Here is a 26844-nt window from a genome sequence, read left to right as displayed (position 1 = left end):
ACTTTTATTGTCCCACTCTTTCCTCTAAAGAGGTCAAGCAGGTGTATGTGTTGTTCTCATAATCAGTATTTGCAAAAGTCAATGTTTTGGACAACTCTCATACTCTCCCAAGGAACATGACTACTTATTGGAGAATTCTGGAAGGCGTAGTCCAAAAAATGGACATGTCCAAGGTGAGCTCATACAAGCCCATGAGGCAGACTGTCCCAACTACAGGTAGCCCCTCTTTGTCTGAATTCTCCTCAAATGTCAGAGAATTCTGAGGGGAGGGACCCTTTCTCTGTGCATCAGATGCAACATACATGTCCTCTTCTCTGGATTGCTAGATGGTTGAAGGGAGAGATTGGTCTACACTGTTTAAAATCAAAACAGCAAACAGGTAATGTCCGTTTTCTCCACATAAAGTGAGAGATTCCCTTCCCCTGAAGTGTATGTACATGGAATAAGCTTGCAAGAGGGAGGAAAAGGTACCTCATCTGAGGCTTGTAATGTCACATGACATGCTAAAGAAGGAAAAAAACAAAATGGATATCTCCCATTGTTTTTCCCTTCTACAACACCAGGTGCCAACCGACTGATAGCTTTTCTCCTGAAAAATCTGGCATGAGGTGAGAGACCAAATTCTCCATATTCACAAGCTGACTTGTAACAGGACAGGAATTGGTACCGGCCGTGGATAATGGCTAGCCAGTATACCAATATGTAGACCTTTATGTTTGCAACTACCCATAATGTGTTGGATGTGCACAAAAGAAACCAAAAGAGCAATGTTGTTAGAGGACTCGTATATTTGCAACACAGTCAATTTAGTCATGATATACCAAAGTGGGTGTAGAAAGAAATGCTAATTGTGTACAGCACAATAGTTTGCTTCTTTCCTGCCAAGAGAGAAACAGATTCTGAAAGTTACCTGTCAGTCTCATCCAATGTGGGGATATGCGTACTTCCCTGGCGTGTGAACAGCACACACATATGTCCTAATCTTCAGATCAGACATAGAAGCATGGAGAAGAGGAAGCGCGAGTTGATCACGTTTCCTCTTCAAAACCTCTGAAATGGCTTGGAGACTTTGTTTGAAACTCGCACTGAGAAGATGAAGCCTCTGCTCTGATTTGAAATATTGAAGCTCTGGGCATTATGACTGTTGAGCCCCAGGCTTTCTCCAAAGGCACAAGATGCAACAAATGTCTGGGAGAGAAGCATGTGTGGGTTGGGCAAATGCTTGGATGAGAGGCTGGTTGAGGGACTTTACACATGCCCAGATGACCTCTCCGGATGAGGATAAGTAGACTAGGCACTCAGAATGACACCTTACATTATTTATATTATGGTGGTTTGTGGTGTTGCTGTCATACAATATGGGACAGGGTGTATGTGTGTCTGTGATGACATTATCTCCCAATCACACCCTATACTAAACCTTATTTGCCTGAGCAACAAGCATAAAGAAGATGTTGGGGGGGGGATGTCTCGTGATTATCTGTTTTAATCTGCCTAAGTACTTGACAGATTGTGATGGAAAGAACTTAAATCTACCATTTAATCACATATCTTCTAGGTGAGCTGAACATTCTAGTGAGGCGATGTTATAAACAGATGCATGCATTCCAAAGCAGTGACTCCTTTCCTTCAGTTCACTGCTTCCTTTAGGCACAGCTCCACTGAAATGTAAATTCTGTTTTCACTATGGGGAAATCTAAATAAAATGCTAGAGATAGCAACTGATTGCTGCTAAATATGTGTGTGCAGCAGCACTCCGAATCATTTCCATTCCTCTTTTGTGTCTTCGTTTTGCAGAGAAACATTTCCATGATCCAGCTGTGACTATCAGGCATGAAAGCAGATTTAGGATCAGCTTTGCTTCCCAGGTATTATCTATGTTGATATCATCAGTGCGCATAAAACACTGACCTTCTGTGTGGACCCATACGGTCCAGTGTTCTGTTCATGAATCTACTCGCCACTCCTCTGCTCTCTTCTCCTCATTTGGTCAGATCAAATTAGGCTTTGGACATCAGTCAAACTGCTTTGGTCCTTGCAAATGCAACCAAATACTTAGTGCTTGTGGCACTGCACATGTCACTTATTTGCCAACAGTTTGCAGTGCATATAGGATACCTCCTCTTAAAGCAGTGGTTCCCAGCCTTGGGTCCCTAGGTGTTCTTGGACTAGAACTTCCAGAAATCCTGACCATCACAGCTAGGGTGAAAGTGTCTGGGAATTTTAGTTCAAGAACATCTGGGGACCCAAGGTTCGGAACCATATTGTCTGTAAAGTATGGAGACACACATAACTAGAGATGGGGGTATTCACATTGGTATACAAATAGAAACACACAGGTGGATATAATGAAGGGCCGGACCATTCACTCACCCATCCACTGCTGTGGGCTCCATGCTCCCTTCCAGTCTCTCGGGAGCTTGTGGTCAACTAGCCACTCCCGGCAGAAGGAGGGAGGATGAGCCTCCCTGCCAGGCTGACGAATGGCTAGTTCACCATGAGCTCTGGAGTGATTGGAAGGGAGCACGGAGCCCATGGCAGCAGCGGAGGGTGAATGGACAGTCCAGCCCCTTGTTATGTCCACCTCTGGGGGGGTATTCATAGTTGTATATGATACAAATACCGCAATCTCTACACATAACTCATTCTCACTTCAAGCACTTCCCATCCTTCTCAAAACATGGTTCCTTCCAAAGATTTTAGATGTCACTGAAAGAGTGACTTATGTTCAGTGATGAGGGAAGTTCTAGTCAAAACAACATCTAGAGAGTACATGACTGGGCAATGTCAGTTTATCCAGTCTTCTCTATTTGTACTTACATGGGACTGCTTGTTTCTGAAATCTTTTTCCCGCTGGAGCCTGTAATGGTCTATCTCCGCCATGGCTTCTTCCTTGGCTTGTTTCAGTCTTTTCCCCTTTCCTGGAAAAACAAAAACAAAAACAGACGCACCATTTAAATTGGCAATAGGATGCAAGTTAATATTAGTGACATATAGAATTTATTTCACGAGTATATATACTCAGAGTGCACTCACCGGTGGCAGAGACTGTCACTTGTATTGTATTCAGTCACAGTGAATGAATGATCCCCTCTCTCTCTCTCTCTCACACACACACACACACACACACACAGCACAGCCTCCAGACTTCCCTTTTCTCTTCCCTAGGGCTCTGCTGCAGGCCTGTGTCGAGACTCTCTTCCAAGACAGCTCCCTTTAAGCTACTACCCATTCTGTGGTCTCTGTATCCAACCGATTGGTGGAATGAACACCACAGGTCTCCCTTACAAGTAGAGTTGCCAAGCCAGTAGCATCCCATTCTATGACAATTTAGGGCCCAAACCTGAGGCTGGAGACAGGCCCTTTGGATATTTTGGAAGGTGGAGCATCAAAAGTTGGGGAGCTGTGGCAGAATGCCTTCTGAGTCACTTGACTGTAGCAGTGGGCTGAAGGGGAACCCACGTAAAATCCTACTAGACAGGTGATATAGCAACTAAGAGCTGGGAAGGGGGAGTCTATTTTTAGGAGCTTGGTGCCAGCTAGAAATATTGGAGTTTTTACAACCTCGCATGCTGCCTGTGATTTGAGTGCGGGGAACCTTTCTAGGCTGGGGTGACTGTCAATCTATCCAGCACTAACCAATCATTTTTTCCCTCACGTCTGATTTCAAGGAGAGCTCCACCTCTCTGCTCTGTTTTCTTTTTCTGTGTTCTGATGCGAGTGTTGCTTGTTTGCTGTTGCTGTTCACAAGGGTAAATAATAAAATGCTTTTATTCTTGCTTCTACAAGTGTCTCAGAGTGAGTTATTGAGACTTGAAATGTCTGTTAATGAGAAAGGAGTGGACTATCTGGAGAACTTGTACTTTTTCTCTTCTGTGAGTCTCTGTACTTTTAGGTAAAGGTAAAGGTTAAAGGTTCCCTTTGACAATTTTTGTCCAGTCGTGTTCGACTCTAGGGGGCGGTACTCATCCCCGTTTCCAAGCCATAGAGCCAGCGTTTTTGTCCGAAGACAATCTTCCGTGGTCACATGGCCAGTGCGACTTAGACACGGAACGCTGTTACCTTCCCACCGAGGTGGTCCCTATTGATCTACTTGCATTTGCATGCTTTCGAACCGCTAGGTTGGCAGGAGCTGGGACAAGCAACGGGCGCTCACTCTGTCATGTGGATTCGATCTTACGACTGCTTGGTCTTCTGACCCTGCAGCACAGGCTTCTGTGGTTTAGCCCGCAGCGCCACCACGCCCCTCTGTACTTTTACTATGTAGCAAAATAAATGTTACTGGAAATCCAAACTCTACAAAAAAAAAAAAAAGGAACAGAGATGGACTCTCAGGCTGTAAAACCTCCTCACAAACACAAATCAGGCTTTCTCTTCTTCCATCACACCTCACCTTGAGATTTCTCTCCCCATCTGCAGACTTGTGGCAGCATAACAGTTCCTTGAGACTGCAGGCATGGCAACCTTACCTACCAGTTATCTCCACTGCTTGTACAGCAATAAGAAATAAACTATTTCCTTTCAGGTTCTTAGGGCATTTTGTGTATTGGGTGTTTAGAATCTGCATGGTGTATTGGGGAAACAGAGCTAAGTAGTAAGATCTTTTGACTCACCACTAGCTTGTGTAAAATGCCTTGTGTGATTGGGAACATCTGCAGACACCCGAGCTTGCCGAATTTTAATTCTGAAAAAAAGTCTAGCCTCCCATGCAGAGCTGTGGCAAAATCTGGGTCATCCAGAAACACGACAAGAGCAAACTCTAATGGATCATGATGAACAGGAGCAGGACGGATCTCTGGCTAACTAGGATGAGGCCTAGTAGACCATGTCCAGAAATTGGCAGGGTTTAGTGTGTCATGTCTGAGGTCAACTGCAAATATCATGTTAGTCTTTGCTCACAGATCCCATACTTTATAGATGTGCTGTGTCTTGATCTATGAAGATGTTATATGCTATGCCCAAGCTATTATTACACATTCATTTTCAGAACATTTAAGCATGTGCAGGGATGTAAACTCTCACTTGTCTCCTCTGTCCCATGAGGACGAGCAACTGCAACATTGTTCTTCTCACCCTGGTGACAACGTAAGATATTTTGCAATGCTCTCAGCATAAGAACAGAAGAAGAACAATTTTGTATGTGTGAATTAAGCAAAATTGTGCACATAGTGCTTTAAGTCACATAATGCCAATTGTACAAAATGATGACAGTTGTGGCTTTGTGCTTGTTGTGGTTTGTGCTTTACTCCTGTATCAGGAATGACCTAATTTTTCACAGGCTCCGTTTGTGCAAAGGAGGAGGCCTTGCCCCCACCCACCACCAAAGCCACTCCAATCTTGCTCTTGTCTGAGGATGCAGATCCTCACAGCACTTAAAAATTCCTTCTCATGGTGTTTCCACTTACCTAGGACAGTCTAGATCTACAACAATGAAGAGTTTAGGTAGTTGGTTTTTTTAAAAAAACATTCCCAGGTCTTTGTTATATCAGGTCAAACAAAAAACCCTCTTCCTCATCTTTATTTCAGGACAAGGGGGTAGCTGGGTTGAAGTTTTAAATGTGTGTGCATCCACGCCTCTCTCTGTGTATTTAAGAAGTTCACTTATTTTTTTTTACAATATCCTTAAACATAACAAGTACAACTGCTACCTTTGCCACACAACCTGTCCCTTTCCACCACTTCCTCTCTGCTGGTTATAGGAAGAAAACTCCTATTGATTTTACAAGGCGATTGGATTATACTCTGACCATCTTATTTACTAGTTCTCACATCAGTGACCAAATGTTTCCAGGCTCCCTTGCTGAACGGCACTGGGCATTGTTGCAATGCATTCCTCCGTGCAACCGTGAAAGACCCTCTGTTCCACTTTCACCTTTAAATCAAATACATCTCCTCCCCCCAATCCCTCCCCCTGTGCAACAGCAACAGCCAGAGAACAGATTTCAGTTGTCGTTGATGAGAAAAGACATTATTCTGCAAGATTTGCCATATTGATTTGCTGCCAGGAACCCTTCAGTCCACACCAACTGGATTCTATTTAATGCTGGCAGATTTCCAAGGGACTACAAAGATGCAGCTCAGCCACTAACTGAGTTGCAAGATTTCCATTTTATGGGGTTCCATCCGCCTTCTTTCTTCCCAACCTTTGCTAAAATGCAAAGGTGGGTGTAAACTTCAAAGCAAATTTCCAACAGTAATACATTGTGGACATGAAAGTTAAGGTAAAAAAAAAAAAATCAAGATCTGGTAAAAGACAGAAAAGCAACGATCTTCAGCTAATCATTAGAGAGTTCTAAAAACAAAGTCCTGGCCCCAGCTGGGTCCAAATTTCCACCTATGTGCCAAGATTTCCACCTGCCATATATTCATTTATTTGGATTTGTAAACCTACTTGAGACTGAAGCCTTAAAACAAAACTTCTGCATTTATTAAACTTTTATTCTGCTTCCCACTTCTTGGACCAACACTTTAACATCCAAGCGTGTCAGAGAAGCTGAGAGCAATGGACTCCTAGGAGGGCCGCCCAAAGCAGCAGGTTCACAGCTGAGACACTAGACTAAGATGCATCCATCCTCTTCAAGGGTAATGGCAATATCAGTGGAAAAGAATGGATAGTTAAAATTGTAATGGAGTGGCAGCTACTGGACACCAGCACTAGCTGAAGATGACGCTGGCAGAAAATTTTTCAGAGAGATTGGTGGTGATATTCAAGATAATTTGTGTTAGTAGTGCACAGAAAGTGGCATTAGTAAATCACTGCTGAACTTTTCATCCTTAGAAAAACCTGTGATGAGACAGACAGTCACTCATGACACAACTAGATTAAGCAACTAGGATGTGTAGTGATTGATATGCATAGAGGTGAACAGAAAGTTTGATGATACACAATACATATAATTCAAATAATTATTACAAGAAGTATGAATTAAGACAAGCTACAAACGGCAAAGCAAATTGAATGCTGGCATCAGCGAACTAAAATGAACTGGAATGGGACATTTTCAGTCAGATAACTATAATGTGTTTTACTCTGGAAATGACAAACTCAGAAGAAAGGCAAGATATGGCATAGACAGTTAGGGGCTATAATGCAAAGTCTGACCGAATAATATTAGTCTGACTTCTGAGAAAACCCATCAACATAAACATAATTCACGTCTATGCTCTGACTACAGTTGCTAAAGAAGATGAAATTGAAAGTTTTTATGAAGGCATCCAGGAGGCAATTGATCACACACTTGTAATCATAGGTGACTAGAATGCTAAAGTAGGAAACAAAGCAGGACCAAATGTTGTCAGAAAATTTGGTCTAGGGGTCAGAAAAGAAGCAGGAGAATGATTCATAGAAGAAGTGAAGCATCTTATCCCCAAATGATGTGTGCTGACTGCTCCAGTCACATGATGCATGTGCTTACTTCCTACAATGCTGTATTTATTGTTCCACTCCCAAGAGTTAGCCATTGACAAGGGTAACTCAGCACCAAGGACAGCCCTTCTATATGACATCAGATCACTATACCATAAAGCTTTACCCTGAGACTTCTGTCATCTCATTGGAAAAGAATATTGTTTGCATGCAGAATATCCCAGGTTAATCCTCTGATATCCCACATTGGAAAATACACTTGTCTGAAACCCAAACAGCTGCTATCAATCAGACTTGATAGCAAAGACTAGTACAAATAGTTTGAGTCATTAGACATCGCTTGAAGAACATGCATTAGAATGAGAACTTAAATCTGGAAGGCAGAAAATAGCAAAAAGAGCAATTTGGAATGTTGATATGGCAATATGTATAGAATGGATATTAGTATGTCATTGTTTCTCCTCTTCCCTTTAACCTCAATCCCTTTTTCCTTCCTGTTACCCTTTCTTAAAAAAAATATTAAAAAAAAGACTTGACAGTAAAGACTGGGGGGACTAATGAGCCAATTCAATATATGGCAGTTTTCTATAACAGTCTGAAGTTACAAAAATGTTTTCATTGGTTTATAGCCTTTTATGCCTTGCTTTAGGTTCAGCAGCATGATAACTCCTTTAAGAATATGTGTACTGAACCAGGGCAGTGCCATGTTAAAAAGAAAAAAGAGAGAGAGACACATAGCCAGCAAGGGCTCACAGTCAGGAAGGGAAATTAGAATATTCTATAATATGGAGTCACTTTTGGGGCAAAATCAATCAACTTGAGTGTGGATTTCTCAGACACTCGGGGTCCCCCCTCTAGCTATGTGCTTCTTGATTGTATAAGATAGTACTGATTGTCTGCCAAACTGATCCAGATAATCGGACTGCTACAGATTATCTTGGTGATCCTGACAAAGACGCAACATATTCTGTCTTTGTTAAGAACTGTGAAGAGATAAATGAGATAAAAGAACTGAAAATGGGCTACAGGAAATAAATGTGCTAGTCGGAAGACCAAACACAGATAAACATCTGAATTGCCTCAGTCACTTCAGTGGCCAAAAGGGCAACTGTTTCCTAGTTTGCCTGGTTGTTTCTTTAGAGACGGTTCAAAGAAGACTTTAATATACAGTACATGGTGGATATCTGGTTCTCTGTGAATTCCTTCCCGCCCAGAGGCAACAGCAATTGTTACCAAAGGATTTGTTGTTGTTTAGTCAGTTAAATGTGTCCAGCTCTTTGTGACCCCATGGACCAGAGCACACCGGGCCCTCCTGTCTTCCACTGCCTCCTGGAGCTGAGTCACATTCATGTTGGTTGCTTTGCAGACACTGTCCAACCACCTCATCCTCTGTCGTCCCCTTCTCCTCTTGCCTTCACACTTTCATAACATCAGGGGCTTTTCCAGGGAGTCTTCTCTTCTCATGAGATGGCCAAAGTATTGGAGCCTCAGTTTCAGGATCTGTCCTTCCAGTGAGCACTCAGGGTTGATTTCCTTCGGAATGGGTAGGTTTGTTCTCCTTGCAGTCCAGGGGACTCTCAAGAGTCTCCTCCAGCACCACAATTCAAAAGCATCAATTCTTCGGCAGTCAGCCTTCTTTATGGTACATCACTACTGGAAAAACCATAGTTTTGACTATGCAGACCTTTGTCCGCAAGGTGACGTCTCTGCTTTTATGATGCTGTCTAGGTTTTTTATCAGTTTCCAAAGGATTAAGCCCCATTAAAAAGGTAATCCATTTGGCCTGAGTGACTCGGTACTTGAGGGTCTGTAATTTAAGGCTTTTGTTCTCTATAAAGATGATTGCAACAGGAAGACATGGAGAGAATTGGATCATCCTGACCATTAGGGATAACTCCATTTTCACTTTCTAGGAAATGGCCTGCTTACATGAAAGTAGACCTCATTCAGGAGACAGCATGGACAAGAATAAGTAAAGGGCTAGGTTAGATATACTTTATTATGTTCCTAAGTGGTACCTTCTTTGGGAAGATCCAAGTATTTTGCAAGCTTTTCAATTAAGTAACCTGTAGGTTTTGTATTTACTCTTTTTCTAGAATTTATCCAGTTATCTGAGGAAGTGGGCTTGTCCACGAAAGCTCACATTAAAATACAGCAGTTGGGTTTTAAGGTGCTACAACATTTATATCTTCTTTATTTTTCATTTTTGTTATGTTTTGCCTGATATCCTCTTTTTTTCCTGATTTTTCCTTTCTCCCTCTTTTTATCTAAATACATAAGAATGTAAGAACATAAGAAGAGCCCTGCTGGATCAGGCCAAGGGACCATCTTTTCCAGCTTCCTGTATTTCATAGTGGCCCCAGCAGATGCCTTTGGGAGCACACGAGACAACTATTTACCTGTCTCCTGATCCCCCTCCCCTGCATCTGGCATTTTGAGGTAGCTTCCTTTTAAGCCTGGAGATTATACATCCCCATCCTGGCTTGTAACCTGCGATGGAATTTTCCTCCAGGAATCTCTCCAATCCCCTTTTAAAAGCATTTAGGACAGATGCCATCACCACATCCTGTGGCAAGGAGTTCCACAGACTAACAACACACTGGGTAAAGAAATATTTTCTTTTGTCTGTTTTCACTCTCCCAACACTCAATTGGAGTGGATGTCCCCTGGTTCTAGTATTGCATGAGAAAGAAAAGAGCTTCCCTCTATCCACTTTATCCATCCCCTGCATCGTTTTATACATCTCAATCATGTCCCCCCTCAGGCACCTTTTCTCTAGACTAAAGAGCCCCAAACGCTGTAGCCTTTCCTCCTAAGGGAGGTGCCCCAGCCCAATCATGATTTTAGTCACTCTCTTCTGCAAATTTTCCAGTTCCACTATGCCTTTTTTGAGGTGAGGCAACCAGAACTGTACACAATACTCCAGGTGCAGCCTTACCAGCATTTTGTACAAAGGCATTTGGATAGATTTTTGAATGCAGAAGGAATCGAGGTACTCTTTCCAGTGTCCAAACCACCCTGCAAAACTACCAGAGTTTGAAGTAAGGAAGTGTGGGTGCATGGGTGGGTGGGGAATGGAAGCAGTGCTACTGTGTGCGAAAAGAATGGATGAGCTTCACTTCTTAAAAGGCACAACTGCAAGTTGCATGCCGAGAAGTGGAGTGAAACGGCTCAATAAGTTCCTTCACCTCTGTGCCTTCCTTGAATTTCCTCACTGTTAAGGGTTACTATATTCCGAGCCATTAAGCAGTGTTTGGACTAAAGGCTGAGAAGGAAAAACATACGCCTGCCTATTCCAGCGAACAGATTCCTGACGATTTAGAGAAAATGGAGAGAAATGGGTCCAAGCAAATTTAGAATGGACATTTATAAGAGAAAATGTAAAATAAAGTAATAAAATCTGAGCCTGACCTCCTTCCCTCCATCTCTTATTGGCAAATAAAAATAAAAGAAGAAAGTACTGTAATGGAACTTTGGGAAATCAACGTTGACTCAGAACAGCCCACAGACTAAAAAACTAGCTTGGTGTAAAAATCACAAGGGAGAATTCTGATCAGGGGACTCTAGAATCTCCCAAAAGAAGTAACCTAATCCATTGCAAAAACTGAAACTTCTTTCAAAGTGAAGGCAAAGGATAAACTAAGGACCAAAGGCCCTAGAACAGTCAATATCCACAAAAGGTAACTACTACGTAAGAAAAGTGAGGTGGAAAATAAGAGTGTGAATGAGCCACTCTGCCAAGGAGCAACTGCTTTTCATTCCACTGACTTCCCTAATGTTCTTGCATTCTGATTGGCCTCCGCCTCCACTCCATCATTAAAATCCAGTTCTGTATTGGTGGAGAGCAAGTCAGCAGAAAAAGTACATTGCACCGTTTCTCTGCTTTCCAGAAAGTAAAGCACGCCTTTGTCTTGAGGCAAATGACGTGCTCACAGCTTCTTTATCAGGATACCCTGTGTACACAGAACAGCTGAAGTAGCTAGGTTTGCAGTTTGTCCATGCTGTTCCATCATCTTCCAGCTTGGCCAAGGCCTTGTTTATAAACTATCAACTTAACTGCATCCGGAAACATGCCTGAGGTCATGTCTGGCTACACCCTCTGACCTGCTAGGTAAACTTCATTTTCAACTGAGATAAGCAAAGTGTGGCCCACTTGCTCTATGTGGCCCCCCAAGATCACATTTGCAACCCTCACCTCCTAAACTCCCCGAATACCCACCTTAAAAAAACAACAACAAAAAACCCAATTCTGTCCCACTAAAAAAAGGAGTGGCACTTCTGACGTTGGTTTTGATTTGTTGTGATTTATTTTATTTTATTTTATTTGCATTTCTAGGCCTGGTGCAGCCCATGGCGAGTTCTGGGGTTGAAAATGGGCCCCTGGATCCTCTGAGGATATCAAGTGTCCACACTGTCCCATAGATGGTGGCAATCTAGATCCTTGTGTAAAAAGGACAAAGGACAAAAATTCAGACTAAGGAAAATTGATGACTGAGGATTTGCAGAAGTCTGAAGGGAGTACCACTCTAGAAACTGGTAGAGGAGTGAATTGTGGGATATTTGCTGGAGTTTTTTAAAAATATGAACACTCACCTAGGTACAACCTGTACATCTACATATAAGACCCAGTATTACAAAATGGTAGCAAACCTCCAGAAACCTCATTACAAAGGAAACTCATTAAGTTGACCAGGCACAATTAAGCATTGCACCTCAGCACCTCCTATGGCTCGGAGTAACCATGTACTAGGGAAGACTTGATGTTAGCTGCCCCAAATGCTCTTGATGTTGCTTATTATTGTGGAAAAACTATCTGATCTATTTATTAATTGTATTATGGGACTTCTGACACCAAGCCAGACTGCTCAGAGAATTGAAGAGTTTCCTCACAAGTGTTCTATAGTTCTTACTAACCTCTTTCACGCTTCTCCTCAGAACAGGTGCACAGCTTAGTACAGAGTTTCAACAAGATGCTTCCGTCTCATATCTAGAGCTGAGCAAGCCCAGGTTGCACAGCCCACTCCCTTCACATGGAAACCCTGTGGTTGACATTGGCAGGTTGTGCAAATGTAGCCTTGCATTGTCATGGGCAGCCTGGAGAGTGGGCAGGACAAAGCTGTTATTAGGAAAACAGAGTGTGGTGTTGATGGCTTCAAGTGTGACCAGAAAGTTTCCAGGTCAATTCTCTATCTCAGCCACCAGAGCCTTTAAAAAGCCACTTTGTAGAATCAGCCACGGCCTACCATCGTGGACCATTTCAAACCTTTGGAAATATACTGGGATCATCATCAATCATTGTCATCGTCATCAATAAAAATAAAAATAAAAATAAAAATAAAAATAAAATAAAATAAAATAAAATAGATCATCATCATCATCATCATCATCATCATCATAAATGTCATATACATCCTCTAATAATCCAAGGCAGTATATTTGGAGGTCCTCCATTCTACTTTCTTTCTTTCTTTCTTTCTTTCTTTCTTTCTTTCTTTCTTTCTTTCTTTCTTTCTTTCTTTCTTTCTTTCTTTCTTTCTTTCTCTCTCTCTCTCTCTCTTTCTTTCTTTCTTTCTTTCTTTATTTATTTATTTATTTATTTATTTATCCCGCCTATCTGGTCTTGCGACCACTTATCTTCAAAACACCCCTGTCAGGTAAGCCAGGCTGAGAATGAGAGACTTGTCCACAATCACTCCATGAGTCTTCTGGCTTACTGGAGACTAGAATCCAAATTATCCGTGTATGAATCTTTAGCTGTCCCTCCATCCTTTTCTGGCCTCTACTTTCCATTTGTCTCCTCCTCCTCTCCTCTGAGAACGGCGGAGCTGAAAGGGACCCTATGGATCATCAAGTCCAGCCCCTGTCAGGGAGGCACTGTGGGGAATCGAACTCCCAACCTCTGGCTCCACAGCCTGATACTTAAACCACCGAGCTATCCAACACTCCTGTGCTATCAGAGTTTAGACCAGAAGCTCTTTGGTGGAAGAAGAGCTGTCCTTTTTGGTTTAACAATATCCAATACCTCATACATTTAGTAGTGTAACAACTGTGCTAGTCAACAGCAGTTGTAGAGAAAGCTGCAGAAGGAATCAAAATCAGCTTACAAATTAAAGCAGTGGTAGGAGTGGAAGCAGCATCAGGAGGAGGAGGAATGAAAAGAAACACCTAAAGGAGATCTGGTATACATCTCTGACTCATACTGAAAGTGTTGCCTGGCTTCCTATCACAGCAGCTAAGATCAAAAGGCTTGGTGATGTGGAAACTGATATGGCAGAAGTGAAGTCTGCATAGTACAGCTTTCAAAAGAGGCGGAAAGCTCCTGGAAGAGGCAAAATCTGTTACTGTAGAAGGGTTGACACTTCAAAAATACATGTAAATGTTGATATCATTGCTAATTCCACATTCTATAGAGTCCACAAAGTATTTAAAATTCTCAGTGTAGTTGTTTGCACAGAACGCCAGGCTGTGCTTTCGTGTTACGTGTATGAGCCATGGAACCATCCACTGCCTTCAGAACACTCATCCTCATAGCTAGTCCCCACTAAAACAATGAGTGCTCCTTTAGCTTTCAGTTTACCACCATTTATTGCAACATAGAGGGTTACCAAGTTTCAGGAGGGCAGTCGAAGCCTCAAGGAATTGCCTTACTTTTTTAGATCATCACGTGAGGAGACACATCTCAAGACGCACAGCACTGGAAGGGGAAATTGTTTGTAGTGTATGAGGAGGCTTGGAACTCAAAATGATGCACACTCATCTTTACCCATTGCCAAGGCTGACAGGCTCAACTTGAAGATGTCCGGGTGTGTGTTGCTCCAAGTGGCACAATGGGGTCAAGTGCATGCACCCGCATCAGCTCTTTCTCTGGTCGCTCCTCCTCTACCTGTCCTTTTTCATGCCAGTGTTAAGTCCACTGTACTCTTTGGCACAAGGCAAGGAGCTTTAATGATCGACAGTGTGGATCATGAACGCTATGGGTTGTTCCAAAAGAAATGGGCCTGCCTCTGCACTTGAATGCCCCAACGTTTATCCTGTATTGTGGGCAAGAATGCTACCATTAGGACAGAATATGGCACTAGCAGAAACAATTTTCAATCCATATTTGAGTGAAAAGATTTCTAAAAGCAGCTCATGTAAAATTAACAGTGAAAAAGTCCTTACCAACTGCTTAGAACGTACAGTACTGTATGTGACATAAAAGGAAGAAAGAGATGAGCAAAGAGGAAAACACCTCATCTCTTAGACCAATTCCGAAATTATTCCAATGAGCAACTTGAATGGAAAGAACTGCAAGAAGAATGAACAGAATGAGGGTGGTCTCTGAGCAGTTCTGATGGAGCAGTCCTCTTCCCAGTCTCCCTCTGCTGCACACAGGAAGTGTATGTATGTACAACCTATGCATATGTAGGCTTTGTTTCAGCCGTAGGATCAATGTATGGAAGACTGAAACGGAGCCCACGTATGGAAAACTCAGCTGTGGTCCTTTCTGCAAATGATGTTTAAAAAGCAGCTAGTATAATGTGGAACAGAAAGGATATGCCAGAAACACAATGGAGAGCGACACTCCCTAATGAGACTACAGCTCTATTGTTTTTTTTGGGTTTTGTACAGATTGACTTATCATGGATCCTATGATCTTCAAGTCCACATATGTGAGAAAAACAATCTTTTCATAGTATATGCTGATTACCAGAAAGCCTTCAATTGTCCACTGCAAAAATGCTGCTTCAAATATTTGGAGCATACCAATCAAATCCCACTGTAACTGTGTACTAGGAAACCACAACAATAAGGAAAGTGAACAATTTGAATTATGCTATACCCAGTAAAAGATTTGCAATTTTGCTTCGCTCCAGGACTGAATCTGGCCATTCTGTTTTGAGACAAATCTCATATAATTTAGTCTGAATTGGACTGATTCATCCAGCATTGGTGATCTGTCCAAACCCAGGCCACAGCCTGGCTGATTAGATGCCTACAAGAATCATAGAAGCAGAACACGAGTGCAATAGGACTCTTCTGTTCATGATTGGCAGCAACGGGTATTCTGATGAATGAAAAATCCTGCAGCTACTATGATAATCTGTGGCCATTCTGCTCACATGTATCATGGGGGAGGCAGGGTGAAAATGAAAAATTAATAGTAAAGCCTCCTCCTGTATAAACATGTCTATCAACAAAAGACAAGCCATATCAGCAACAGAACTTGTTCCAAAATCTCATAAGCACAAATGTTAGAGAGAATAGATTTGCTTCAGTTCATACAAAACAGACTGCAAAAAGTCCCATGTTTGACATATTGCTAGGACATTGCCTGCGACATGATTGACATTTTTAATGAAAAGATATCTGGAATATTATATTCCTGCTGGGAAAACAGCAGAACCTTTGTTGATTTTAATGTTTTTAATGCACTGACTTGATATGAATGGTTTTTACAGTGGGGTTGCTTTTACTTGACTTTATAGTTCAGTTTGGTTTTGCTTGGTTTTATTCCTTAATGAAGCTTTTAAACCACCTTGAGTGTTGTTTTCTAGAGGAAAATCAGGGTACAAATGTAGCAAGTAAATAAATGGATAAACCATAGAGGGAGGGAAATGAAATGATGAAAGTGATCATTACAAATTTGTTGCATTAAGATCTCATATAATCCCCAAAGCAAAGGTGGCAAATTTTCGTAATGGTGACTAAGAATTCACCTTCCCTCATTACTGCAGAACGGCTAGAAACTGTTTCTCTCCCCCCTCAAAAAAAAGGGGGAGGGGGAGAAGAGACTGTGTGTGAGAAAAGATCATGATGGACACTTTTGGTTTCTGTTTCTAGGTGGTTTTGTTTGGGGAAGTTATGTGACACTTCCCCCTCCACCCCACACAGTCCCTCAAACAGAAATCTGACATTTCTGGAGGCACCAAGAAGTCAGAATTAGGCTATTTTGGGCAAATGAATTGGGGAGATTATTAACATTGGAGGGCTTTGGGGTGAACACATGTGGCCCACAGCCACCCCTGATACAAACCGTGCTGTCAGATACAGGACTGATGATTTGAGGATTTTATTTTACCAATTTTATTTTACCTGTCACACAAACATTAAAAAGCTGCTATTCAAAAATACTGTAATTATAGCTTATTGAAAGAAGTGAAGATAATGATTTTAAAATCTGTTGGGAACAGAAATTTGGGGTAACAATTGAGTTGAATAGTGGCTTCTCAGATGAAGCAACACAATGTATGTATTTGTATTATACAAGGATAACTATTATATTGTTGGCAATTCACACAAGCAAAATGAACAAGATTTTTTAAAAGAACAAAAAACAAAACCCAGTACATCTGCTGGGGATGTAATTTGTCTACAGCAGTCTGTCTGCACATTTGGTAGTCTTCTATTAGACAAGCATTTTGGATTCAAACTGAAACAGATATGAAGACAACACCCGTTTATGAAATACCTTTAGACTTCAAGCGTATGTCACATGAATGCTTTCATCCACTAATACTAAAGATGCGTATGTCACAGAATTTAAATGTATTTACTGCTGTAAAATTAATTATAACAAAGATATTTTTACATGGGGCCACTTGAGGATATTTTTTATTATTGTCTGATTTATATCCCGCTCATCTGGTCTATACGACCACTCTAGGTGGCTTTATTGTATATTCATATAAATATATTGCTGTTATATGCTGTCAAATTGAAACCTACTTACAATGACCCTAATAGGGCTTTCAAAATAAGTGAGATGTTTTAAAGAGTGGTTTTGCCAGCTACACCCATTCAAGTGAGTTTCCATGCCTGAACAGGGATTTCAGCCCAGGGCTTCTGAGTCCTAACCCATCAATCTATCCACTACTTCACACTTGGTAGCTATATAAATGCATTTAAAACCCTAAAATGCCCCCATGTAAGAAATAGATGGTCAGAATTTAACAGATAACTGGACCAGCAACATTAAGTGAAACGATGAGAACAGAAATGGAACTGGAGACAGAATAAAGATACTTTTATTTTAGAATGGCACTGATTTTTTTAAGACAAAGAAGACTGAGGAATAAATGCAAAACTTAAGCAAATATGTTTGTAAATAAAGGTAAAACTTAACAATTACGACATTGTTCAGCATTATGAATACACTGCATTATTTCAGCCTCTTCCAATGTAAAGCTACTTTCCAGATATTTTGGGTTACAAATGCATGGCCATGGATTTGCTGGGAATGATAGATCTTGTAGTCCGACACATGCTCCTTGGCAATGGTTGCCAGGGCACCTCAACCAACTCAGCCTTCCAGTGAATAGAAATATCCTAGTGTTGTGTCAGATAATTTCCTTTCTCACCTTCCCCTACAGCATTCTGGCTCTAAGTCTGGAAATCCAGAATGCCCCTGGAGGAATGTGATCATGCTACTGAGCCGAGCATATTGAAATTATCTTGCACACAGTGGTCTTTTGCTATTTCTCATCTACAAGCATCTCACAGAACATGATAGACCCTGATTTCTGTCTCTGCTCCACTGGTGTAACTCTAGCATCCTTTGGTTAAACTCGGTGGGGGGAAACCACATCAGGCAGCTCAGACTCAGACCCCAGGGAAGCCACATTTGGTAAATGCTTATGTTTCAGACTTGAGGCAAATGTACTTTTTTAATTATATTTCTCATTTCTCTCTGCTTGCCATGCCATGTTAGCTTGAATGTGGTTGCGCCACACATGTGAAAGGAGATTAGATGTGACGCATAGCGATGGAACTCCCCTGGGCATAGCACAGCAACAAACACAAAGCTAACGGAGACAAGTCTTTTCAGTAAATCTGTGACTCAAGACAACTCTGGACTGAACTGACTGATTCAGCAGTAAATTATCTGCTCCACGGGCTGCTCAGACCTGAATCAGTACCTGTATCAGAAAGAGCAGATTTCAGGAGCAGTTGAAACACCAACGGCACAGAAACCTCTGTTGTGGCCTCCCGTCGGTTTATAGGGGACTTGTCTTGCTGACTTTGCTTATTGCAGGATTCAAAGAGAAATCAAGTGTGATTATACAAAGCCACACTGGGCAAGAAACAGTCGGGCAGAGGAAGCACATAGGTTTATTGACTACGATTTCATCTTCTGGGATGTGTATTCCCTTCCCCAGCTTGTGCTATTTAACTGAACTTGCCGGAGTCTATATGCTGCTATGATAGCTAGAATTATACATGGGCGCAAACTACTTTTAAAGTGTGTGTGTGTGGGGGGGGTGAGATTCCCCCTGCAAAGTGATTGAAGACCATGCTTTACTGGGGTTAAGGTTTATTGAATGTGACTGAGCTGCCCTGCTGTCAGCAACTTATTGGAAGTCACTAGCAGAGGCTAGGGCTGTACCTAGGGTAGAGCAACTGGACCTTTGTCACAGCGTGCCGAAATCCCGAGCTGAATCTACTGATGAGTGTTAGGAGAACAAAAAGAAATGCTGCTGGACCAATTCACTTTCCTTTTTGTGACAGAATCCACCTTTTCTTTCAGGGTGAGGCACCACATTCTTCTTTTTTCTTGTATTCATGCCTTATCGCAAAATGGGTGGGAGATGTAATTATCCATTTTGCCCCTGGGGTCCAGATGGCTAATGGCAGCTCTGATAGACAGACACAGCCATGGAGGCTGGATGACTCACTGAAAATTCTTTTAGATGGTCTATAATAATCCAATATTTAGATTCACCTTTAAAAACTTCAGTGTCATATGACAGTATTAGGAGTATTTGGACACAGCCTGTAACTTGCATCCATTCATAGCAACATTCCTTAAATCAGGGCTGGTAGCATTGGTAGGATTTGAGGCACTGAATCATCACAAGGCAGAGAGACTGAGTAAAATCTGTGAAATGTAAAATGTAAGGTGGAAAGCTGTTTCCCAGAAATGCAAATGTTATTTACCTTTTTTTTGTTCCTTAAAAAGTCGTGGTTTCCAGATTCATCTCAAAAACTGAAGCCAAATAGGAGGTTTATCCAGATTTATTGACTTTTCCCACAAGATAAGGAGGCTCTTTATCTACTGAATAAAGAATACGACTCGATAATCCATTAGTGGAGCTAAATTTCTGAGTTTGGTACAGTGATGCCTCAACTTATACACAACCCTACTTACAACCATTTCGAGTTACAACCAGCAATGGCTGCAAAAATTTGCTTCTACTTGTGACCAGAGCTTCCACTTACGAACAGAAAAAGTTCGTAAGTAGAGTACATCGAGTAGACGTTGTCTAGAGGGGCGGGGGGAAAATTGAATAAATAAATAAATAAATAAATAAATAAATAAATAAATAAATAAATAAATAAATAAATAAATAAATAAATAAATAAATAAATAAATAAATAAATAAATAAATAAATAGGCAGGGGGGAAAGATGTGAAATTCAAATTTCTAACTGTAGGTGGTGACGAGGCTGCTTCTTTGTAGCTCTTTCACCCCAGCAGTTAGAGATCTTCGGAGGCTTGGGACTGCCTCTTTCTGCTTCTGAGAGCATGTGTGTTGTTTGCAGGGAGGCTTCAGGCTGCCTTGTAAGGTAAGGTGCTGTTTTCTGCTTTTTAAAAGCTGTTTGGGGTGTTTTTGCAGCATGGTTTTGACCTGAGGGGTTATGTTTCTGTGCTCTGATGGGTCTTGGGGGGTTTGTTTATTTTTTTTAGTTCCCCCCCATTTCCGATGGGTCTTTGGGGATTTGTTTGCTTTTTAGTGTCTCTCCCCCCCCCATTTTCCTGTCTTGCACGATCTGCTCGATTGATTTTTGTTTTGTCTTGTTTGCATTTGCAATGGGACTTGCACAGTTGATTGGTTTTTGGTTTGTTTGCTTTTTTGCATTAGGTCTCCCACGTTTGATTGCTTTTTGCCTTCTTTTGTTTGCATTTGCAACGGGTCTTGCATGATTGATTGCTTCCCCCCCCCCCCCCAAATTTGGCTGGAAGGGATTAATCATGTTTCTAACCGGTCTTGCAGTTATTTATTTATGTATTTTTGGTGATTTTTTTCTTTGGCCAGAATGGATTAATTGCATTTCAGTGCATTCCAATGGGAAATGGTGCTTCGACTTATGACCATTTCAACTTACGCCCATCTTCCTGTACAAATGTGATGAGAATTCTTTTCCTTTACCTTTAGATGCAATAAAATGTGGGTTAGGGAAAGAAGTAAATAGTAAAAAATAAAAATAAAAAAACAGTCAAGATATTATGACTGTTGTTCTTAAGGCAACTGCCCTGCAAGATGCCCACTATTCATTCAGTAAAAAAAATTAGAGGTGCCAAGGTAGCTGTTGTCTGAAAAGAGCTAGCAAATCCACTTAAAGATCCACTTTAACCCTTGCTTGTTGCTAACAGAATCTTTTTTAAAAACCCAACATTACAAAGTTTGGCAGCTTTCAAATCACACTTCGGTTTCATTTGTACTGCAATATCTTCATTGTACTCAGTCGTTTCATTCTGAAAGGTGAGCTAACGCTGACCTTTGGGGTGACCACTTTATGTGCAATACGTTGGGCCTCAGCCTCTGACAATTTGATTGGGGCCTCAGTGTGTGACTTTTTTTTTAGAGCGCTCAAAAATATGAAGATTAATAAATTCTAACCTGATCCATTAAAAAACCTTAGCAGTGCACAGTCTCTGTCAGCCTACTCTGGTCTCTTGAAATTACTGCTGCTTTTTCAACCTGTGAAATCAAGTGAGGTGTGCTTGATGCATAAGACATTCTGGATGTCATTTTGGCATGACAACCTCTGAGGTTTCCCGCAAGCCACTGGTCCAGTCACACCAATGACTTGCTGTTTTCCATTTCACTGAATTTGGACTCTGTGAATAAATGGGCAAATGGTTTCCACCACTGTCCATTATATATATATATATAAAGGGCAGGGAGAGAGAAGCAGAGGGAGAGGGAGAGAAAACTGGAGCTGGGTTACACTTGATTGCATCTTCTGACAGCATCTAGATCTAAACCTGCTGTTTCACTCAAACCAAATCCCCAACTAATAAATGGTTTGAATCATGTTCACCCATTTCTCTTATGAAATCCGTGGCACAAACAAGGGCCCGTTGTTCGGTCATTCAAGGACACAGTTGACAGCAAAGGTTGGGCTATAGCAGGCCTTGATGCATACCAGATGTGTGGATCTCCACACACAAGAGGTAGCATCAGGATATGAATTTCAGGTTCAGTGCCTTCAGAGTTGTAATATGGTAGCAGGTGATGGTGAGTATGCCAAGCACCAGGTGAGACTTGCTCTAAACATGGAAGGCATTTAAAACAATAATCACATATCAATATTTCTTCAGTAACAAAAATTGTTGAAGGCAAAAACCTTTCTCCTAAAGAATTAATTCACATAGATCATCTCAAGTCCTCCCCCAGATCCTCCCTTGTTTTGAAGATCAAACACCAACGTTAGGGTATAAATCCAGCCATGGATTTAAATCCAGATAAGGGCCAAACTGTGTATTATGGATAGCATATCAGTAGAACAAAGAATTGGGCAAGGGCAGAAAAATGAATGTCTCTCCAACCAGAAGCTTTCCACATATCCATATTTTGAAAATTAGTTTGCTCTGTCTTATGATGAGCAGTCAAGCACAGGCTCATTTGCAAATGTGATTGCTTAATTACAAAGGTCTGTTGGGATCACATCTCCAAAACACTAAAGGATTTCAGCTTCTAATGACATGCTATCAATAAGATCCAATCTAATCCAATTTTAAGCCTCCAACCACATGGATCTACAGCAACCTGTTCCATTCTTTAATCTTTTATTAGTTGGGGATATTGTAGGTTGATTAACCAACCACATATATAGGACAAATCGTGCCTCTTTCCTAGCCAGTTGTAGCCTCCCCTCTTTGTAGTTTATTGAATGCTGTTGTGTCCCAGACACATGGCCGCTGAATGGTGTATAGCTTGAGCTGGCAGGTGGCATCCCTTAAATCTGAGGGTGAGTTTCTGTGGACAGTCCATGTGCTGTTACTTGTCTGAGGTGAAGTACAAAGTCATGCACCTGATAGAAGAGTTTTCTCCCTGAGGGAAAGGAGAGAATGGCTGCTTTCTCTGTTCCATGACAGCAGCCAGACTGACTGGCAGTTGAATTTGACTTCAACAGTGGTAGTAGGACAGCCCCACAGCATCAGAGGATGAAGACATCCAGTGTGGTATGTGGACCCAGCTCTGTTCTGCAAGAGAGGGAAATGGCGAAGGGACTTGGAGGAGGTCTTCTGCCTACTGGCACCCATTTTCTGCCCCCTCAGGAGGTTGCTGCACTCTGCCTAATGGCAGGGCTACTCCTGAATATGGAATCACACCATGTAAGCATCCAAAGGTGTCCTGCTTTCCCACATTGTTAGGAAAAAGAATTATGAAACATATTAAACATCTATATCTGTATCCATACCTACATTTATAATCTCTTCCCAGGCCATTGGAAAGGTTCAGCAAATTCAACTGTTTTTGCTGATTTGCTGATTTCTTCATAATCCTCTAAAGGAGAAAAGATTTAGCCTTTAACAATTTGGATAACTAATATCAATTTTCTTTGAATTTCTACTGATCGTCCAGTTATTTAGTTGTTTTTCTGCATGCTTTGTACTGTGTTTTGTATTAGGTTCCCCCTTGACATTTTAGTTCAGTCATGTCTGACTCTAGGGGGTGATGCTCATCCAATTTTCAAGACGTAGAGCCAGCGCTTGTCCTATTTATCTACTTGTATTTGCATGCTTTCGAACTGCTAGGTTGACGAGGAGCTGGGACAAAGCGACAGGAGCTCACTCCATCGCGTGGATTCAATCTTACAACTGCTGGTCTTCTGACTCTGCAGCACAGGCTTCTGCAGTTTAGCCCAGAGTACCACCACTTCCCTTCAAAATATTCATCCTCATAGGCAACCTAAGATAATGTTTTTTTTTTAAATGGATGAAATAAAATAGGATCTTCAAATAATGGTATTCTCCAGATCTGAAGAGCGAAAGAGATCTCAGAGTATGTACTTCAGGGGCAAAGACTACTTTATAAATCCTTTCTTTTCTCTGTTTGTCTGCCCTCCCTCCCTCCCTCCCTCCCTTCCTTCCGATCTTGAAAACAGAAAAAAAAGAGAAACAGCCCTCCCCCCTGCAAAGAAAGCCATTATGCAGAATATATCATGTGAAAGGCTGGACTGGAGGAATCCCAAATCGAAATTAAAATTGCCAGAAGAAATATCAACAACCTCCAATATGCAGATGATATCACTCTGATGGCAGAAAGTGAGGAGGAATTAAAGAACCTCTTAATGAGGGTGAAAGAGGAGAGTGCAAAAAAACGGTCTGAAGCTCAACATCAAAAAAACCAAGATCATGGCCACTGGTCACATCACCTCCTGGGAAATAGAAGGGGAAGATATGGAGGCAGTGACAGATTTTACCTTCTTGAGTTCCATGATCACTGCAGATGATGACAGCAGCCACAAAATTAACAGACACCTGCTTCTTGGGAAGAAAGCAATGACAAACCTAGACAGCATCTTAAAAAGCAGAGACATCACCTTGCCAACCAAAGTACGCATAGTCAAAGCTATGGTTTTTTCTGTAGTGATGTATGGAAGTGAGAGCTGGACCATAAAGCTGACCGCCGAAGAATTGATGACTGATTTGTGCTGCTGGAGGAGACTCTTCAGAGTCCCCTGGACTGCAAGGAGAATCCATTTTGAAGGAAATCAACCCTGAGTGCTCACTGGAAGGACAGATCCTGAAGCTGAGGCTCCAATACTTTGACCATCTCATGAGAAGAGAAGACTCCTTGGAAAAGACCCTGATGTTAGGGAAGTGTGAAGGCAAGAGGAGAAGGGGAGGACAGAGGATGAGATGGTTGGACAGTGTCATCGAAGCAACCAACATGAATTTGACCAAACTCCGGGAGGCAGTGGAAGACAGGAGGGGCTGGTGTGCTCTGATCCATGGGGTCATGAAGAGTTGGACACGACTAAATAAGTCACAGGCATAGGAATTTAACTTTTCTGTAACTGTTACTGTAAACTATTATGCTTTTCCTCATTTATATAAATCATCATTTTTCCCTTTTGAATTACATTCTTGGGTTTAAAGTTTAAAATTCTACACACTCCCATCCACCCACCCACCTTCTCTCTCTCTCTTTCTTTCTCTCTCTCTCTCTCTCTGTGTGCGTTTGTGTAAAAACAAGAATGAAAATATATGTGTACTGTATATCTATATCCATATCCATCTGTGTGTTTAGTCGTTTAGTCGTGTCCGACTCTTCGTGACCCCATGGACCAGAGCACGCCAGGCCCTCCTGTCTTCTACTGCCTCCAGGAGTTGTGTCAGGTTCATGTTGGTTGCTTCGCAGACACTGTCCAGCCATCTCATCCTTGGTCGTCCCCTTCTCCTCTTGCCATCACACCTTCCTAACATCAAGGTTTTTTCCAAGGACTCTTTTCTTCTCATGAGATGGCCAAAGTACTGGAGCCTCAGCTTCAGGATCTGTCCTTCAAGTGAGCATTCAGGGTTGATTTCCTTTAGAACTGATAGGTTTGTTCTCCTTGCAGTCCAGGGGATTCTCAAGAGCCTCCTCCAGCACCACAATTCAAAGGCATCAATTCTTCGGCGGTCTGCTTTCTTTATGGTCCAGCTCTCACTTCCATACATCACGACAGGAAAAACCATAGCTTTGACTATTCGGACTTTTGTTGGCAAGGTGATGTCTCTGCTTTTCAAGATGCTGTCAAGATTTGTCATCGCTTTCCTCCCAAGAAGAAGGCGCCTTTTAATTTCAGGGCTGCTGTCTCCATCTGAAGTAATCATGGAGCCCAGGAAGATAAAATTTGACACTGCCTCCATATCTTCCCCTTCTATTTCCCAGGAGGTGATGGGACCAGTGGCCATGATCTTAGTTTTTTTGATGTTGAGTTTCAGACCGTTTTTTGCACTCTCCTCTTTCACTCTCATTACAAGGTTCTTTAATTCCTCCTCACTTTCTGCCATCAGAGTGGTATCATCTGCATATCGGAGGTTGTTGATATTTCTTCCGGCAATCTTAATTCCGGCTTGGGTTTCTTCCAGTCCAGCCTTCCGCATGATGTATTCTGCATATAAGTTAAATAAGCTGGGGGACAATATACAGCCTTGCCGTACTCCTTTCCCAATTTTGAACCACTCAGTTGTTCCATGACCAGTTCTAACTGTTGCTTCCTGTCCCACATATAGGTTTCTCATCTTAATTATAAAACCAACAATATGGATTTAGATATCTTTTTTTCTCCTAGCCACCTCCTCTCCCAGAACATGTAAGCAGCAAACAGGGAAACTTTTTTTAAAGGCTGAGGTTAAATAACAATCTCATCCCTTGAAGATTAAGGTTATGTTTTTGGTTTAACATGCCAGGACCTCATCTGTTCAGAAAGGACAAACTCACTGTTTTGCTTTAAAACTAAATGCTGTTGACAGCTGAACCCTGGCCAGGGTGAACTGCTGATGACTGGTATAGCTTGCCTTGGAACTGGTGTTTCTTGAAGCAACTGCGGAAGAAATAACTATAATCTTCATGATTGTGCATGCCATCGTTTATAGCACGTATTGCACAAACACCACTTAATGCTGCGACAAAAATTGACCCTTCAGATTTCTGAAAGGGTTCTTCTTCCACAGAAGAGGTGTTTAGTGCCTTCTTCTTAAGACACTTTGAGCTGCTGCTGAACAAACTATAATTACTCCTGCTCCATAGTACCAAGTTGGGGAACAGAATCATGGGCTCTGGAGGATTAAATGCCAAGCAACCCTCACGTGCATAAACTTGGATTATTGTGATGTTGAAAGGTCTGCCTTGGATACGTATTGACATCATTCTATCAATTTTGAGATTATATCCCATTACGGCTTTGCACCAACCTCCATTGCTGAGGAGACTGAAATTGAACAATTTTATGAAGATTTACAACACCTTCTAGAACTGACACCGAAGAAGGCTGTTCTTCTCATTCTAGGGGACTGGAATGCGAAAGTAGGGAGCCAAGAGATAAAAGGAACAACAGGGAAGTTTGGCCTTGGAGTTCAAAACGAAGCAGGGCAAAGGTTAATAGAGTTTTGTCAAGAGAACAAGCTGGTCATCACAAACACCCTTTTCCAACAACACAAGAGGCGACTCTACACATGGAAATCACCAGATGGGCAACATCGAAATCAGATTGACTATATTCTCTGCAGCCAAAGATGGAGAAGCTCTATACAGTCAGCAAAAACAAGACCTGGAGCTGATTGTGGCTCTGATCATCAGCTTCTCATAGCAAAATTCAAGTTTAAACTGAAGAGAGTAGGAAAAACCACTGGGCCACTCAGGTATAATCTAAACCAAATCCCTTACGAATACACAGTAGAAGTGAAGAACAGATTTAAGGAACTCGATTTGGTGGACAGAGTGCCTGAAGAACTTTGGATAGAGGCTCGTAACATTGTACAGGAGGCAGCAACAAAAACC

At 41.7% G+C, this 26844-nt stretch overlaps 1 protein-coding gene across 1 annotated transcript in view; it reads right to left on the bottom strand.

Annotated features, from left to right (window-relative positions):
* The window catches only part of ATP6V1G3 (ATPase H+ transporting V1 subunit G3), a 35647-nt gene that overhangs the window by 4530 nt on the left and 4273 nt on the right, over positions 1-26844 (bottom strand). Inside the window, exon 2 of the mRNA XM_020784622.3 lies at positions 2821-2921. Coding sequence (XP_020640281.2) covers positions 2821-2921 — 101 coding nt within the window. The remainder of the gene's footprint in view (positions 1-2820; positions 2922-26844) is intronic.

Source organism: Pogona vitticeps, chromosome 4 (genome assembly GCF_051106095.1).
Source record: "Pogona vitticeps strain Pit_001003342236 chromosome 4, PviZW2.1, whole genome shotgun sequence".
NCBI lineage: Eukaryota > Metazoa > Chordata > Lepidosauria > Squamata > Agamidae > Pogona > Pogona vitticeps.
The sequence above is the reverse complement of the archived record's forward strand: the minus strand, read 5'-3'. Positions and strand labels throughout refer to the sequence as shown.